Genomic DNA, 17,124 nt, shown 5'->3' with positions numbered 1-17,124 from the left:
TTGGCCTGAGGGCAGGATTGGGTTTTGGAAATTGGAGGGCCAGTTAGGAGAGGGGGGCATCCCCCCCACACTTCTCACCCCCCTGACAGCCCACCTATGGGACTCCTGTCCCATCCAACCCCCGCTGTTCCCTGATGGCCCCCCGGGACCCCTACCCCATCCACCACCACCACCAGCTCCCTGTCCCCTGACTGCCCCCGGAACCCCTGCCCCTGACTGCCCCCCTACACCCCATCCAACCCCCCCTTCCTGACTGCCCCCCCAGACTCCTGCCCCGATTCAACCCCCATTCCCTTCCTCTGACCGACCCCTATCCACACCCCGCCCCTGACCATCACCCCGAACTCCCTGCCCTCTATCCAACCCCATTCCCTGCCCTCTGACCGCCCTGACCCTATCCACACCCCCACCCCTGACCATCACCCCGAACTCCCATGCCTCTATCCAACCCCCATTCCCTGCCCTCTGACCGCCCCGACCCCTATCCACACCCCCGCCCCCGACCATCACCCCGAACTCCCCTGCCCTCTATCCAACCCCCATTCCCTGCCCTCTGACTGCCCCCTATCCACACCCCTGCCCCTGACCATCACCCCGAACTCCCCTGCCCTCTATCCAACCCCCATTCCCTGCCCTCTGACCGCCCCGACCCCAATCCACCCCCCCGCCCCTGACCATCACCCGAACTCCCTGCCCTCTATCCAACCCCATTCCCTGCCCTCTGACCGCCCTGACCCTATCCACACCCCACCCCTGACCATCACCCCGAACTCCCTGCCCTCTATCCAACCCCATTCCCTGCCCTCTGACGGCCCCGCCCCCAATCCACACCCCAGCCCCCTGACCATCACCCCGAACTACCCTGCCCTCTATCCAACCCGGATTCCCTGCCCTCTGACCGCCCCGACCCCTATCCACACCCCTGCCCCCGACCATCACCCCGAACTCTCCCGCCCTCTATCCAACCTCCTGCTCTCTGCCCCCTTATCACGCTGCCTGGAGCACCGGTGGCTGGAGCTCGCAGCCCAGAGCACTGCACCGGCGGTAGAGCGAGCGAGCTGAGGCTGCGGGGGAGCGGGAACAGCGCGGGAGGGACCAGGGGCGAGCCTCCTGGGCCAGGAGCTCAGGGGCCGGGCAGGTGGGTCCCGCAGGCCGTAGTCTGCCCACCTCTGGGCTAGTGCCTGAATATCTCTGGGGATCTGGGTCCGTATCCGTAAGTCACTTTTGAAAATAGGACTTAAGTGCTTTGAAAACTGCCTGTAGTGAGCTCTCAGGCTCAGCTCTGGCCCACCACGCTCAAGCTCAGCCAGTTTGTCAAGCGTCCTTCAGTCTTGGCTGAATTATCTACGCCCCCCTCACACTGCAACAGGGACCAGTGACATGGAACTGCGCCATGGGCGGTGGGTATCGCAGGCCGGGGGAAGCTGAGCGTCACCGAACAGCCAGGCATGGCCCTGCCCACGCTCTGCCCCGAGGCCCCCTCCTGCTTCCCGCTCTTCCCACATAGCTCCAGCCCAGGCTGCTCCTCGTCCCCAAAGGGGGCTGGGGGCAGGGCTACGGCGGGCCGGCAGGCCGGGTCTCAGGGCAGCTGGGGGCCGCGGTGCCCAGCGCTCCAGGGCTGTGGGCCGGGGGCCACGGTGCCCAGCGCTCCAGGGCTGCGGGCCGGGGCCGTGGTGCCCAGCGCTCCAGGACTGCGGGCCAGGGGCCGCGGTGCCCAGCGCTCCAGGGCTGCGGGCCGGGGGCCGCGGTGCCCAGCGCTCCTGGGCTGCGGGCCTGGCGCCCCGGCGCCCAGCACTGCGGGGCTGGGGGCCGGGGGCCGCGGTGCCCAGCGCTCCGGGGCTGGGGGCCGTGGGCCGCGGTGCCCAGAGCTCCGGGGCCGGGGGCCGCGGTGCCCAGCGCTCCGGGGCTGGGGGCCGTGGGCCGCGGTGCCCAGCGCTCCGGGGCTGCGGGCCAGGGGCCGCGGTGCCCAGAGCTCCAGGGCTGCGGGCCGTGGGCCGCGGTGCCCAGCGCTCCAGGGCTGCGGGCCGGGGGCCGTGGTGCCCAGCGCTCCAGGGCGGCGGGCCGGGGGCCGTGGTGCCCAGCGCTCCAGGGCTGGGGGCCGGGGGCCGCGGTGCCCAGCGCTCAGGGGCTGCGGGCCGGGGGCTGCAGTGCCCAGCGCCCGGGCTGGGGCCGTGGTGCCCAGAGCTCCGGGGCTGCGGGCCAGGGGCCGTGGTGCCCAGCGCTCCAGGGCCGGGGGCCGTGGTGCCCAGAGCTCCAGGGCTGCGGGCCGGGGGCCGTGGTGCCCAGAGCTCCAGGGCTGCGGGCCGGGGGCCGTGGTGCCCAGCGCTCCAGGGCCGGGGGCCGTGGTGCCCAGCGCTCCAGGGCTGGGGGCACTGCTAATCTAAAGTAACTTCACTGGATAGCTAAAGTGGCAAGACTAATCGGGGTGTCGCTCCCGAAAGAGCGTGCTGGAAACGGTAGGCATTTCTTCATTGGAAAACTTGATACCGAAATTCCAAGGGTACTGAAAGGCCCTGCACAAATCATACTGAACAGCATCTTCATTGTGAGGATTGCGTCCAGGACCATTAAATCAGCAGCACCTCGTTCTCCTGGGGAAATGGCATGAAAGCGATTGACTTGTACAACAATCAGGGTTGCAATTCCGCCCCCTGCATGATGTTGCTAAGGGATAGGGTGACCAGATGTCCCGATTTTATAGGGACAGTCCCGATTTTGGGGTCTTTTTCTTATATAGGCTCCTATTACCCCCCACCCCCTGTCCTCATTTTTCACACTTGCTGTCTGGTCACCCCACTAAGGGCAGACCAGTCTCTGCTGGGGAGCAAGAGTTCTCGCTCCTGAGGCTGCCTGGGAATGGAGATGATTTAATAAAGGCAGAGAAATGGCTTGAAGCCCACTTTGCATCCAGTGATTTGGGGCCCATTGAGTGGGAGGGAGGCTATAACACCCTGCTGGAGCTTGCTGTTAAATGAGCGTTGTCCCCCAGCAGCCAGTCCTGGGAGGTCTCTTTTCACTTCCTCCCTTGAGCACCGTCTGAACCGGAGTGCAGCTCTCCTGCAGCGAGCTGTGTGGCACGCTGGCTAGGGGCGTCATGCCCCTCTCTAGCGGAGCAGCAACCTAGAGGATAACTGGCCCAGGGAGCCCCACTGGGCCCAGCACCCCATAACTCTCCTCAGGCCTGGCACACTCATTGCCCATCTCGCTGTTGTCATCATCTGAAGCTAGAAGGTCTCGGATGATGTGTCGTAGGCACACTGGGAACGCGCTGGCCATTCATGTGTGTCTGGGCGGTGCATAGCGAATTAGAGAGGTGGGCTGGAAATCCGCTCCTCAGATGTGTTTGGCAGACAGGGCCTAAGCCCAGTGTGCCGTAGCCCAAGGATGATTTCGTTGGGAATTGGCCCTGCTTTGAGCAGGGGGTTGGACTAGATACCTCCTGAGGTCCCTTCCAACCCTGATATTCTATGATTCTAAGGAATGTTGTTTCACAGGTCCTGTGTCTCCAGTGTAAACGAAGCCAGAGGAACCTGAGACAACGAAAAAGCACGTTTGCATGCAAGGTAAACCAAACCATCAGGCGAGCAAGTGGGGGAAGATGACCATGGAGCACCCCTCCATGGCACCCCCAGGAACAACTGAGGCTTGTGGTGGAGGAAAACTACTACTGGTGACTATTAAAATGCAAAGCAACAACTGAACTTTGGGAAGATCTAGGCGGAGGCAAAAGCCACTTTGTCACCCGTGACTGAGGGAGATGCAACGGGTGCGACACCCTTCGAGCCGATCAGAGTTGGGACCCCTAGTCTGGAGGACCAGGGATGCTGAGAACTTGAGGTAGGTAAGGAAACTGCGTTGGCCATGACTGTAACTTGCTACGTTTTACTCGCCAGGAAGCGTGTTTTGTTTGTAACCGTCCCTATCTCCTTCACTCACGCTCGTAATCGCTTACGCCTGTGTTCTTCGTTCATAAACTTACTTGTGTTTTGTTACAAAACCCGCTTAGAGCTGTGTCTTAGTGTGAGTCCTCAGCCAAACTAACAGGTTGGGGTGGGCTCTGTCTCTTTGGAGACAGCGAACTTGAGAACTGTTGTGCGGGTCCAGGCAAAGGACTGGACTCAGTACGGGGGGTGGTTTGGGGGAGACTTGGGACTGGAAGGTTTGTTGGGGTCACTCTGCCAGGAGTACCCAGGCTGGGAGAAGCCATGGTGAGGTTATAGTGTGGCTGAGGTCAGGGCTTTGACCCAAAGTAGCACAGAACAGAGGCACTCAGGGTTTCAGGGAGGCTGGTGACGCAACCCCTTACTGGTGTGGGTGAACCCCCAAAGAGTCACACTGCTGCTATTAGCTGCTAGAGCTCGTGCTGTGGTTCAAGTGGCAGCGATTTCTGCTTTGCAGTTGAAGGTCATGAGTTCAAATCCTGTTGATAATCCACCCTGTGTGCCAGTAAGGGGCAAATACACTCAAGACAAGTTAGTAATTAATAAATTAGCTCTTACCAACAATTTACAACATCCAGAATCCAACATGGAAGAATACATGGGAAATAGGAGACATTTGGAGAAAGCCCTGGAAGCTAGTTGCAATGCCCACATTCTGACTGTGCGGTCATGTACTGTGCTGCCCTAAGCAGGCCTTCTGCAACACCAAGCCAGAAGCAGTGCAAACCCTTAATGAGATTTTATGACAGTTAAAAATCACTGCCCTGCCAGGGAAGTTAGGGGGAAAGATGTTTTCTCCTTGGATCTCAGGATATACAGTTTAAAACTAATACGTTGCATGACCATTGGTGCTTCTCAGCCCTGGATCTCAAAGCACCATATGAAGGAGGGGAAGTATTTTACAGATGGACACACAAAGAGGAAGTGACTTGCCCATGATCAAACAGCAGGCCACTTGTAGCGCTGGGAATAAGAGACCTGGCTCCCTAGTTTGGCCTCCCCAATCGGAGACCATAATACTGGAACGTCAGTAGGTTTTGAAACTGATACAGAGGTAGGCTTTGTGGGGGGGAGGGGAGGCCAGGCTTATGGCTAAAACGCCAAGCTCTGAAGCAAGATCCGCTGTAGGTGCTGAGTTTGTGGTGGATATTAAAATGCAAAGTAATCATTGGGCCATGCAGCTGTGCATTCTGCACCACTTTGTATGCGTAGCTATGATTAACGTGCACCTCCAAAGAGCACCTGAGCTTTAATTGCAGTGGCAGGAACAGGTGTGCTAGAGCAATGAAGGATTGGCATGCTAGAAAGAGCTTCTAGCTTAGGGGCTAGGGCTTCCTTCGATGGTGTTCGCCTTATTTACAAAACTTCTTAGATTGCCAGATTCCAGGAGCCCTTATCCAGAGTTCGTTAGCATCAGCTTGGTCCCATGTTCCCTTGTCTGGCAAAAGTGCTGAGCAGCGGGTTGGGGTTTCACCCCCTCTGCTCAGAGGATCATGTTCCACCACTTGAAGGAGAAGGGTTTCCTGAGGACGTTGGTGCCGCAATGGATCTCCCCTAGTAGAGTGTGGTAGGAGAAAAAGTCATTGATGAAGATGCAGACCAGGCCCAGCGGCTCCAGCAGGGAGCGAACGTTCTCTTCCAGGCAGCACCGCCCATCGACGATTGGCCCAAACGGCTTTGGGATGCCCAGGTGTTTCCCCAAGACGATCATGTTCACCTGCAGCCAGGAGAAAAGGGACAGATGGACAACAGCCAGACATGGTCCCATGAGGGCATCTCTTCAGTGTTTTACATGTAACCACCCCTTGTGTCCTATCCTCTTAGCTAGAGCTGGGCTCAATTATTCAACCAAAACCTTTTTTTTAAACTAAAAAATGCAGATTCAGTGACACTGAAATGTTTTATGAATTTGTGTTGATTTCACAGAATTGTTCATTTAAAAAAAAAAAAAACTTGAATCCCCCCAAAATCAAAACTTTTCATTTTGCTATTTTCCTCATGGAAATTTTTCCATTTTTCATTTTGAAACAACTCTTTGTTTTGAAATTTCCGTTCATTTTATTTTTGAGTTGTTTTTCAAAAATTAAAAATTGATCCAAATCAAAATGAAACATTTCAAGTGGAACAAAACCTTTGCTTCAACCCCTCAACCATTGTTTTTTACACTGTGCTGAAACAACAATAATTTTCTTTTTGGTCCGACCCAAAACGGTTTTCCCCCTGACTTTTCTAAATCACCACATAACCGAAAAATCTGTCATTTGCTCAGCTCTCCTTTCAACCTTCCTGCATTTAGCAGGGAGGTCTCGCTTCCTGTCTGAGACCCATTCTCTGACAACATGGGCGCTGAATGAGATCCAGGAGGTCACCAGAGGAAAGGAGAAAGCGAGGGAAATTATGGAAGATAAGGACTGAGTGCTTGGCAGGGCAAAGCAAAGTGGGGAATAGGAGTCTGACGGGCAGTGCAGAAGATGGAGCAGAAATGAGAAGCAACTGCACGAGCAGGACGGTCCCCTCACCATGTCTGGGAAGAAAGCGTCCGCTCGAGAACCGTTCAGCACGAACAGCTGAGGGATATCAATGATGTCTTGCTCAGTCAGTCCCAGCTCCTCCTTAAGGGTATGTCGATTCCAGTCAATGCAGCTCTGGGGAAAGAGAGGATTGGAGAGAAGGGAGGTGACTACGGGCCAGTTGGGAAGAGTGGAGCGAAAGCGCTGTATTTCTGCTGCTCATGATTTGCAGCGACAAACTCACAGGTAACCCCGGTGTCTGTATGCGGAGTTTTATTGGGATACGTTAATGTCCCAGAGCAAATGTTCTACCCCTTCTAGATGTTGTCAGGAATCACTGTACTGTCCATCCCTGTTATCAGCTTGAAGCAACTGGACACAACATAGCAACTCCATGAGGAACCTGCTTGAAAGCCCATTGTGTTCAATGGAAAGATTCCCGTTCAGATCAATGAGTTTTGGATCAGGACGCCTGGAGCCTCTCATTCTCCCCTGTCCGCACCGGGGCCCCACCCGCATGTTGTTGTGCATGGCCCCCTGACACCAGATACCATGTTCTCCGCTGCTTTTGTACCATTAGATGCTTTAAACCACTGCTCCATTGCAGCTGATCTTTCTGCTCTCCTTTCTACACAGCACCTAGTCTGGAGACGCTGTTATAGCAAAGAAGGTTGTAATTTGCTATCCACTAGAAATCTCCCCTTGCTTTGCTGTAAAAGATGCCCGCCCTCAAATGTGTCGCATATGTGGTCTTTAGGTAGAGGGTGTGATGCTATATGGCCATTTATAATATCATTGATACCCATATTACAAAATTGCCATGATCTTACAAGATATGCCATGTAAGGTATCAGTGGAAAAGTTATGGTTTGCTAAGTATGATCATCTTGTTGATTGGTATGTATCATCTTTGGATCGTGAGTTATGAATATGTGTGATATATAGCTGTATCTCAAACTTGTGCTGTGCTGCGGGGTGACACCCCCAGACAGATTGGCATCAGCACTATCTACCCTGTTGGATGGCCCATCGAGGATAATCGGCTTTACAAGGAGCCCATTGAGAGAAGCCGGGGGCTACACCTATGAGTCAGCAGGACATGTAGGGACAAGGACACGCCTGTGGACAAGGACACCAAGAGCTTTTCCATGCCCATGTGCTGTGAGTTTGTGTTTGGGACAAAGGATTTTCAAGCCACATGGCAAAGGATATAAAAAGGCAGCTGCATCTTCTCCATTTTGTCTTCACTGCTTCTCACCTCTGGAGTAACTTCTCTACAATCTGAAGCTTTGAACAAAGGACAGATACACCCATCCAAGCTTTGGGTGTGTTCCAGAGGGACTTTACAAGCCAGCTAACTCACCAGTGCTGCTACAAACCTGACATACGGACTCTGAAGTCATATTATGGATCTGATTGCTTTGACCATTTAACAATTCTCTTCTCTTTTCCTTTCTTTTATAATAAACGTTTCGTTTTAGATACAAAAGGATTGGCTGGCAGCGTGGTATTTTGGATAAGATCCAGACTAGTATTGATCTGGGAATGTGGCTGGCCCTTTGGGGATCAGAAGAACATTTTGTATAGTGAGTAGAGTTTTAATAACTTCTCACTTTACCGGACCTATTCGCTGATTGGGAGCCTGAGACTGAAATGCAAGAAAGGGGGCCGTGTGATTTCTTTTTGGTTGGCTTCTTGATAAGCAGTGTGGGGGATCAGGAGCACAGTTTGTGACTGGTTGGTGAGTCTAATTACAGTGTTAACCACCAGTTTTGGGAGCAGCCTGCCCCAACGTTGGCATTTTCAGTCTGGGCTACCCTAGGCACCACGGGTCACTGAGGAGGTGGGGAATTTTGAGGTTAATTTGAGAAGATGGACATAATCTGACCATCCAACTAGAACATCTTAAGGATTTAGCTAGAGATCAACCAGCGTGGTCTTGATCTGCAAGGGGACTACCTCCTTTTGGGGTGTGCCGTGATGATGATGAAGAGCATTACTCAGTATGAGTAGCTGACCCTCTGCACCTGGTGGAATTCATGAACTTCACCCCTCCCGCCCCCCAGTCACACCTCAGCCTCTTCATGCATCACATCCAAGGTGACTCTGGGACAAAGCCCATGAGCTGATCTGCTCAGGCTGCAGGAGGATGCATGCTCCTTCAATAAGGGGGGAGCCATAGGACTTCTAAGGTGCTGCATTTGGTATTGCTGGGGTCTTTTCAGGCCTTCCCTCTTCCCCACGCCTACCTGCACGTATTCACTGTCACTCCTCAGGGTCTTATCAGCCAGCATCTCATCTATTGTTATGGTCTGCACGTTCTCTAGCCCTGGGAGAGGAAAGGAATACAGCAAGTGAGACCCACCGGCCGGCCGGCCTCTGTGAGTGCCAAAGGTGTCCTGACTGAGCCACTCACCGGCAAACTGGGCCGCGTTGCCGTGCCCCTCTCTTTGTTTCTCCTTGAACAGCTTGTAGCAGGCATCAGTGCTGGCCAAGAGCAGCCGGAAACCCTTAACGGAGAGAGTCAGTCAGTGTCTGGCCTTGTCGCCATTAGACTTCACCCTCCGAGATCTCCCATCTCCCTGGTTCAGCCTCACTGGTGACACAATGGTGGGAGAGCTCATGCAGCCGAGGCACTGGTGTTCGCCGGCTCTTGATGCGTTCCTTCACTCAGACCTGCTCTGAGCATGGGGAGAACACCAGTGGCTGCTGGAATCCTGTCTACACTAGAGTGTCCCCTGTTGCTATCTCTGCAGGAGCGGAACCAATGGAAGCAGCAGTGGGGAAATTGGGGCCAAGAAGGGCCCTCACAGGAGGCTGCCTGGTCTCATACATCCAGGCAAGGGCCTGGGAATCAGCAGACCTGGGTTCTAGCCTCTGCTCCGCCTGTTCCACCCCACCTGCCTTATCTAGATCGCTAATGATTTGGGGCCGGGCTATCTGTCACTTTGAGCTGGTACAGCTGGCCCCCAGTTACAGGGGGGTTCCAGCACTACTAGAATCATAGAATATCAGGGCTGGAAGGGACCTCAGGAGGTATCTAGTCCAACCCCCTGCTCAAAGCAGGACCAATCCCCAAACAGATTTTTGCCCCAGATCCCTAAATGGCCCCCTCAAGGACTGAACTCACAACCCTGGGCTTAACTGGCCAGTGCTCAAATGACTGAAATACAATTAAAATCATGTGCATCTGACCCAAACTTCCTAAAACATTCCTCTTCATTTCATGTGATTTCTTCCACACACACACACACACCCCCACAAAAATGATTAGAGATGGTGGAATTTCAGGAAATTGGAAGCTTTTTTTCCCCATGGAAGCATGAGAAAAATGAAAGGCAATTGCGGCTGAAAATCCGCATTTGGAACCAGACGTGTAATGAGCCTGGTTCTGCTGAGTAGGGCGATCGCAGAACCAGGATGCAGCCATGTGCTTGGAGCTGTACAAGGTCCCAAAGAGAATCAGGTAACAGAGGCAAAGAGACTTTCTGTTAAAAATAGATATTATTATTACATGATGCTGGCCTTTGAGGTAAGTCAGTGTGTCATCTCAGCCAAGTCACTTCCTCTGCCTCAGTTTCCCTAACCTGTAAAATGGCAATGCTATTTACCCATCCTAACAGAGGGCTTGCGGGGCTTATTTGATGTGTACAGAGAGCATTGAGAGTCTCAGGTGAAAGGCACTAGAGGAATTCAAAGTATGTGTGGAGAGGGTTATGCAAGCCCACAATACCAGGAATACAGCCAAAAGTGCATCTAAGTTGCTGCAAGAGTGCAACTATTCTAGACACATGTTCTGTGACTTCTCCCGCTCTAAAAGGAGGCAGTACAGTCTAGTAGGTAGGGCACCAAACTGGGAAGTAGGAGATGCATTTTCTATTCCCAGCTCTGCCACAGACTCACCGTCTGACCTCGGGCAAATCACTTTCCCCTCCCCTCTGCCTCGATGTCCCCATCAAGCAAATGGGAGGAATGTTCCCCAACCTCTGTAAATTGCTTCCAGAGCCGCAGATGAAGAATGCTCTCCAAGCGCCAAGCCTGACTGGAAGGGAGGGAAGGGCTGGTTAGAAACGTCACCTGGTGAGTGGTACCTTCCTATCGGGGGCTGGGACAAAGCTCAGGAATTCGTCGACGTGACCCACACTCAGCCAGTCAGAGTAGAGCTCCACGGGGGGCTGCACCTTCTGGGCATAGAGAAAGTCCCTGACGGCCTTTGTCATCCTCCTGCCGCCTGACCTGGGAACTCAGATGGAGGGGAGAACATAGGAGTTGGTATAAGCCCCAGAAGTCCCGACTCCCGATCCTCCCTTGTAACTAGCTTTGTTTTGATAAAAATAGCCAATGCTCTGCTCTTCTGAGACAAAGCCTTTGTCTGACCTCTCCAAATGCCTGAGTTTGTTCTTTTAATGCTATTCCATTGAATGCCCCACATAAACGCCGCGCCAGATTCATGGGGTGGGGGGTGTTTATCTCAGTGAACAGACTCCTTTGTAAAGCAGGGCTCTTTATCACGCAAAGCACATCTCAGCCCTCTTGTTTTAGCTGAGCCACCTAACACTGGCTGCCCGGAACAGCTGCTGAGTTCCAGTCACCAGTCTTTCGGGGGCAGAGCAAACCAGCCTCCACTCACTCCAGGCGTTTAACCTTTTCTGAGCCGTTTAAGGCCTGCCTCTCCCTTGCCCTGCTGTCTGTGGGGTCAGTCCCACCAGTGCAAAATGGCGGTAGACATCAGAATGGTAGCAGCTTGCACCCATGCGCTGGGGGAAATGATCCTGCATGGGGTGCAAGCCAATGGGGAATCAAGCCCGTAAACTCTATATTTTAACTTTGATCTCTAATAGGCTGACATGCACAGTGGAGTTCGAATGACTTTATTATATGGGGAATTTAGGTCCTACTCTTAGCCCACTGAGTAGCACTTATCCATGCTAGCCGTCCCACTCGGATCAATGGCACTATCCAGCTCAGTGCAACTCAGAGCAAGGAAGGGTCGCAGATCAATCCTATTTCCATTGCTCGAACTGGGAAATGGGCCCAAGCTGCAGAACTCAGATCCAAATGTCTCCATCGTTTGGCAGTGTCCCGATCAGGAGGTTTGGGTTAAGCCAGGGGTCGGCAACCTTTCAGAAGTGCTGTGCTGAGTCTTCATTTATTCACTCTAATTTAAGGTTTCACGTGCCAGTCATACATTTTAACGTTTTTAGGTCTCTTTCTAAAAGTCTATAATATGTCACTAAACTATTGTTGTATGTAAAGTAAATAAGGTTTTTAAAATATTTAAGAAGCTTCATTTAAAATGAAATTAAAATGCAGAGGGCACACCCCCCCCCCCGGACCAGTGGCCAGGAGCTGGGCAGCATAAGTGCCACTGAAAATCAGCTTGTGTGCCGCCTTCGGCACGCGTGCCATAGGTTGCCTACCCCTGGGTTAAGCCATTCTAAAGTCACGGAGGTCAGCTCCAACTCTAAGTGCGGGCATATTAAAAACCAGACTTCCACTCTGGTCCTTCCTCTAGCCGAGCATCATGGCTGGTGAATTCTTCCGCAGCAGGAAGCAGGATTGTTCTTCCAGACCCTGGTACTGACGGTGTCACCGGGATCTAGTGGTACTGCAGAGCTGCCAGCTTGCTGAGAGTGTCCCAGCAGCCCTTGCTGGGCTGCGCTCGGCTCAGCTTCATTCAAAGGGCGGATTCGAAGCAGAATGCTTTCTTGGTGGGATAACAGGTGTCTCCTAGGTCGGCGAGCAGGGATCCTATTCTCTGTCCATATAACGAAAGTAGGTGGAATCACTTCTTCCTCCACTTATGCTTCACTATCCACCAGCCCACACTGTAAGTATATTATCTAGCTACACAGGCTGGTGACAATGGTGGTGGTGAGGTGAGCCCTGACCTGCTCCCTTGGACAGAACACCTAGAAGTGGTGCTTGGAGATGCCCGTCTCTGAGCAAACGTGTTCCAGGAGACTTCCTATTCCTGTAACTCAGGGCGGTTGGATTAGATAAGGCTCCTCCCCTGCTGCTACCATGTTCTATCAATGTGCGCTCCAGGGTCATCGAGTCTATTAACTCTGGGGATGGCTGGCGCCTACGGTTGTGTGTTCAAACTGCAGGCCACTGAAGCGTGCTCCACTGAAACGAGGGGCAATACTGGCCAACGGGGCAGGGTGGCCTGGTGGTTCAGACGCCAGCCTGGGCTGACCAGCCTTAAGCTTCCTGCTCTGCCACAATCATCCCCTGTGACCCTGGGCAAGTCACCTTGACTCTCCCTGCCTCAATTCTCCTTCTGTAAAATGGGGCTATAGCCGGGTGGCATTGTGAGATGCTCAGATACTGTGATACAGGAGCCATATAAGCCTGGTACCTAGCTAGAAACAGCAGGGTGTGATCGTGCTGCCCATCCCCTCCCATTGCATGATAAAGCCTTTACCTTTTAGAGGCAGTTGGGGTGTGTGTAAGTTCCTCTGATTTCATTAATGTCTCTGTGCAGAAGGGGGCTCAGATGTTGCATCTCCCCGTGGTTTAAAAAAACTTCTTCCATGTTAAGGAGATGCTAACAGACCCGAAGCAGCTGAAGTGACAGACAGCAGAGGGAACATGAAAATTCTCTCTGCTGTTTTCAAGGCTCGAGCAGCAATTCAGCAGCAAGCTGACAGTGTTGGTTGTAGGGGAAGGTTGCACCACTGCAGACATTAGTAGTGAGCTATTAACTTACCTGCATCTGCAAATTTCCCCTCCATCTCCCCACTCGGGAGCTTTCCTCCCCGGTGCCTTTATTCCGCTAGCTGCACCTTTAATCCTCTCTCACACCAAAACCTCAGTGTATGAGGCCTAAAAGTCCCAATTCACACGCCTCCCTCACCTGGGCAAGCTGCTTCCGATGAGGATCCTTCCCAGCGGGTACGTCTTCCCTTGGACAGTCACTGGAGGGCTGACATCCAGATTGCCAAAGGAGTCGAGGTTGGAGACGTGTCCGTGAGAAGGTACTCGGGTCACGTAGCCAAAATCAGGGCCCTTTCGGGGACGAGAACAACACAACGCACCATCCAGTTAGATGCGCTGTTCATTGCGGTGATGAGCTGCAATCCTGCCTGCGCCCGCGGAGCTGCTGTCAGAGCATGTGCTAAAGGCTTGACCTGCTGGGCATGTGGAAGAGCAGAGGAGCCAGCCTTCCTTCCAGGCAAGGAAATCCCCTCCTCTCCTAACCCTGCCAGGAGGGGGTGCTCTTCCTTTCAACCAATAGCTCCTCACCCCAATAAAACCTATCATTGGAGGGTAAGCATGCAACCTCCTTTGTGAAACCAAATCACACTAGATCTAGATTCACACTTGGGCACCTCCCTGAAGTGGCATCCATTGCCAGGTGTTCTGGACTTTTGTTCCCAGCTGGGGAGGGGTGTAAGGCAACAAGAAGCAATCGGAGAAATAGCTGGGCTGGGCTAGTTTAAGGCCCACTGGTCCAGCATGGCTCTCTGACTCCCTCTGGTGACTAGCCGAGAAGGGTTGATGAGTACAGCTGGGCAGATGATGGATTTTTCAGTTCACTGGCAATTCCAAAGAAAATGGGAAAAAGGGCTGTTTCGGGTTGAACTGAAAACGAAGATTTTTCAGAATTTGTGGTGAATTGAAAAGTCAAAACATTGTGAGGGGGGTTGGGTGATGTGTTTCCTTTGACCTGATTCCAATTTTCATTCAGTTTTGGGCATTTTAACAAGAAGCCAAGATTCACAAAATACAGAGGAGCAGCTTGTCTCCTTATAGCTCCCAGCCCAGGACCTGAGAAATGTAGGTTTAGTGCCCTGCTTTGCCTGCCGTAGAGAAGGGATTTGAACATAGGTTTCTCACCTTGCTAGAGAGCAGCCTAGCTCTGAGCCACAGGGACAGTTTTCTTTCTTTGGCATCCCCCCCTTGCTGTTCCCCTCTGTAGAACTAATTAAATGAGTCATTAGAACAGGGAGCTAAACTTTTATCTCCCTCATCCTCTGGATGTGCTCCAAGCACCAGGCTGTAGAGTCGCTCTCACGCTTTCATTGCCCCACTGACTCTTTATCATCTTCATGACGGACAGCAAATAATTGATATGCACACACACAAAAATTCATCACAAGCTTCCCCCCTGCTCCAATCTGAACTAACTCTTGCAGCTGTTGGAGATCAGTTTTATAGTCCCTTGACTCCACCCCCTTTTTAGTTTAATCCAATCATCCCCCTCCAATGGATCTTCCCCCCCCCCCGCCCCGGGATTCCCTCCCCTACCTTTTTTTTTAAAAAGTGTTTTTGTTTTAGCCATCAAAACAAGTGGCCCCCTCAGCGTCCCCAGGCGAGGAAGGAATATGGAGCCCCCAGCACCAACCGCCCATGAACATTCGAAGACAACAGCCAAGAATATGAGGCCAAGCGAATGTGGGGCAGGTTCAGTGGGAGGTTGTGGTGCTGTGTTCCTGGCACAGGCGGTGCTGGATGGGAGGGTATAAAGATCCATAGACACAAGCCCCCTTCCTCCCATCATAGGACGTAGAAAGTTAGTACAGTCTCCGCTCGCAAAATGCGCCTGGGTCTGGAGCATCGCAGACAAACGCACACAAACAGCCCGCTCAGGTAAGAGTGGCCAGGCCTCTGCTTTGTGTAACGTAAGTGCGAAAGGAAAGAGCAAAGTGATTCTGCTTCCAACTTTGCGCAGGGCTCAGTCTTGTGTTCAGTGAAGTGCTGTTTGGATTAATCCTTGACCAGCCGGGCTCCAGCCCTTTCTGGAGGATGGCTCTGTTGCAGTAAGAGAGAGGTGTCTTTTCCAGCGAGAAGGCTATGCAGAAAGGCTTGGGGGGACAGGACATAGTGGTTGATGGTTGGCATTGCTTAGAACCAGCCGCCCAGGGCAAACTCTTCTGCCGAGTCTGTAGGTTCAGGCCTTGCAGGGAGTGAAGCCAGATGTAAAACACGAATGATTCCGTCCGCTGGCATCAAACTGGGACATCAGAGGCTAACCTGGGGGTTGTGGCCCTGTACGATGGAGGTAAGCAAAAGGAGACTGCTGCCTGTGTTTGATTGTCTGACCCATCTATTGCAAGCACCAGGTTTTTTCTGAGGGTTAGAGCAGTGGCTCTTTAATGGATGCTAGTTGCTTATCGGCCGTGTGCTGTAATTAACGTGTGCTGAACGGTGCTTCTGCATTTAGAGCTTCTAATCTGCACATGTTAGACACCCGACGAGTAAACTCGCCAAAGCCAGAAGAAACCCTTCAAGCAGACCCCAAATGAGCAACATCCCCTCTCCAGGGCGGTGAGTTCCAGGAGACGGGATGACCCTGAGCAGCCAAACCTCACCCCAGGATCAGGAACACCCTGGAGAGAGTCTGTTCTCGGCCATTTCAAAAAATAGTTACAAACCAGAATCCTTCTAAAGGCAAAATCCCTCAGGCCTCTGTCCCGGGGGGAGTCGAAGACCACGGGGAACATCTTGTGGGGAGCCTCCACGTAGCCAAACTCCATCTCGTCCTGTTGTGGGGAGAAAGCGGGCAGGAGGTCTCTTAGCAGCAGCAGCAGCAGCGCTATCAGTCACTGACTAGCGGGAATGTGTGGGGTGGAAGCGTGCGTGGAGGGGGGTGTTTGGGTGATGGTTGCCCTGGTGGTGGACACGCTAGGGATTGAACTGCAAGTCTCCAGAGCTGCTACAGTGCGAGCCTGCACACGTAGCTGAGGGTGCCAGCACCTCCAGAGGGGCCTATCATACCCACTCACGCCAGACCTTGTTCTCTCCTCCTTCAATCCCATCCTTGATCCACGCTGTTCCTGCAGGGCCTATGAACCCTCATCCTTTCCCTTCAGGCTGCGTTAACTAAGCGGAGGATCACGAATATGAAATAGACCCCCCATGACAAGAGAGCGTGGTTTTCCTTTCTCCCCCAGGGCCTGGAAAACCATGCCCTGGGTAATGCCTGCTGAGAGAGTCATTGCTGAGACAGCGAAGGGGGGCTTGGCAGGGTCCAGCTACCTATCTGGCGTCATTTGTAGAGTCCTGATTGACATAGTGTCCAACCGCTGATCAAAACGCCACCTACTGATGAATGTCGCCAGTTTTTATTTATTTGATTCTGGCCCCAGGTAAGGCTCCTAATCCCTGTTGGCTTGGTTTGGGGTTTGAGGAAGCCGTGGTGACACAGTGATACGCTAATCTGAGTGGCAGTGGGATCTAGTGGCCAGAGCACTGGCCTGGGACTTGGAAGACCTGGGTTCATCCCTGGCCTGTTGGGTGAGCTTGGGCTTTGCCTCCCTGTGCCTCAGTTTCCCCATCTGTAAAATGGAGATCATGATAAAGCGTTTTTGGATCTACTGGTGAAAAGTGCTAGGTAAGAGCCACGTATTATTACCTGGATCCAGCGGTCGCGCCGGTTTTCGACCTCAGGGCAGACGGTCAGCTTGCAGTTGGCTTTCCTCACCAGGGATCTCATAGCCTCCAAAAAGTCCCCATTAGGGTTTGAGCCTCTCTCAATGCTGGAAGGAAAATGAGTAAAGAGAGGAACCTAAATGGAGCAGAGGGGTCAATTCGTTACGGAGAAAGGGTCACAGGGACCCAGCCAGAAACCAAACTGTGCCCTGTGCTCCCCAACTGTGCCCTGTGCTTCCTCCTTCCACAGGAGCTAAACTGTGCCCTGTGGAAGGAGAAACTTTGCAAAACGGCAG

The 17,124-nt window shown here is 53.1% G+C and overlaps 2 protein-coding genes across 2 annotated transcripts in view; one reads left to right on the top strand and one right to left on the bottom strand.

Moving 5' to 3' along the window:
• The window catches only part of LOC120387624 (protein-arginine deiminase type-2-like), a 175,345-nt gene that overhangs the window by 6,378 nt on the left and 151,843 nt on the right, over window positions 1–17,124 (top strand). Inside the window, exon 2 of the mRNA XM_039508549.1 lies at window positions 3,495–3,837. Within this exon, the coding sequence (XP_039364483.1) occupies window positions 3,758–3,837 (80 nt within the window). The 5' untranslated portion in view covers window positions 3,495–3,757. The remainder of the gene's footprint in view (window positions 1–3,494; window positions 3,838–17,124) is intronic.
• Window positions 5,225–17,124, bottom strand: part of LOC120387627 (protein-arginine deiminase type-3-like) — a 32,173-nt gene continuing 20,273 nt past the window's right edge. The window contains exons 9-16 of the mRNA XM_039508559.1: window positions 16,812–16,935; window positions 15,832–15,939; window positions 13,311–13,462; window positions 10,543–10,687; window positions 8,868–8,961; window positions 8,701–8,780; window positions 6,461–6,586; window positions 5,225–5,658 (exon numbers count right to left, since the gene is read on the bottom strand). Of these exons, the coding sequence (XP_039364493.1) occupies window positions 5,425–5,658; window positions 6,461–6,586; window positions 8,701–8,780; window positions 8,868–8,961; window positions 10,543–10,687; window positions 13,311–13,462; window positions 15,832–15,939; window positions 16,812–16,935 (1,063 nt within the window). The 3' untranslated portion in view covers window positions 5,225–5,424. The remainder of the gene's footprint in view (window positions 5,659–6,460; window positions 6,587–8,700; window positions 8,781–8,867; window positions 8,962–10,542; window positions 10,688–13,310; window positions 13,463–15,831; window positions 15,940–16,811; window positions 16,936–17,124) is intronic.

Source organism: Mauremys reevesii, linkage group 21 (assembly GCF_016161935.1).
Source record: "Mauremys reevesii isolate NIE-2019 linkage group 21, ASM1616193v1, whole genome shotgun sequence".
Lineage (NCBI taxonomy): Eukaryota > Metazoa > Chordata > Testudines > Geoemydidae > Mauremys > Mauremys reevesii.
The sequence above is the reverse complement of the archived record's forward strand: the minus strand, read 5'-3'. Positions and strand labels throughout refer to the sequence as shown.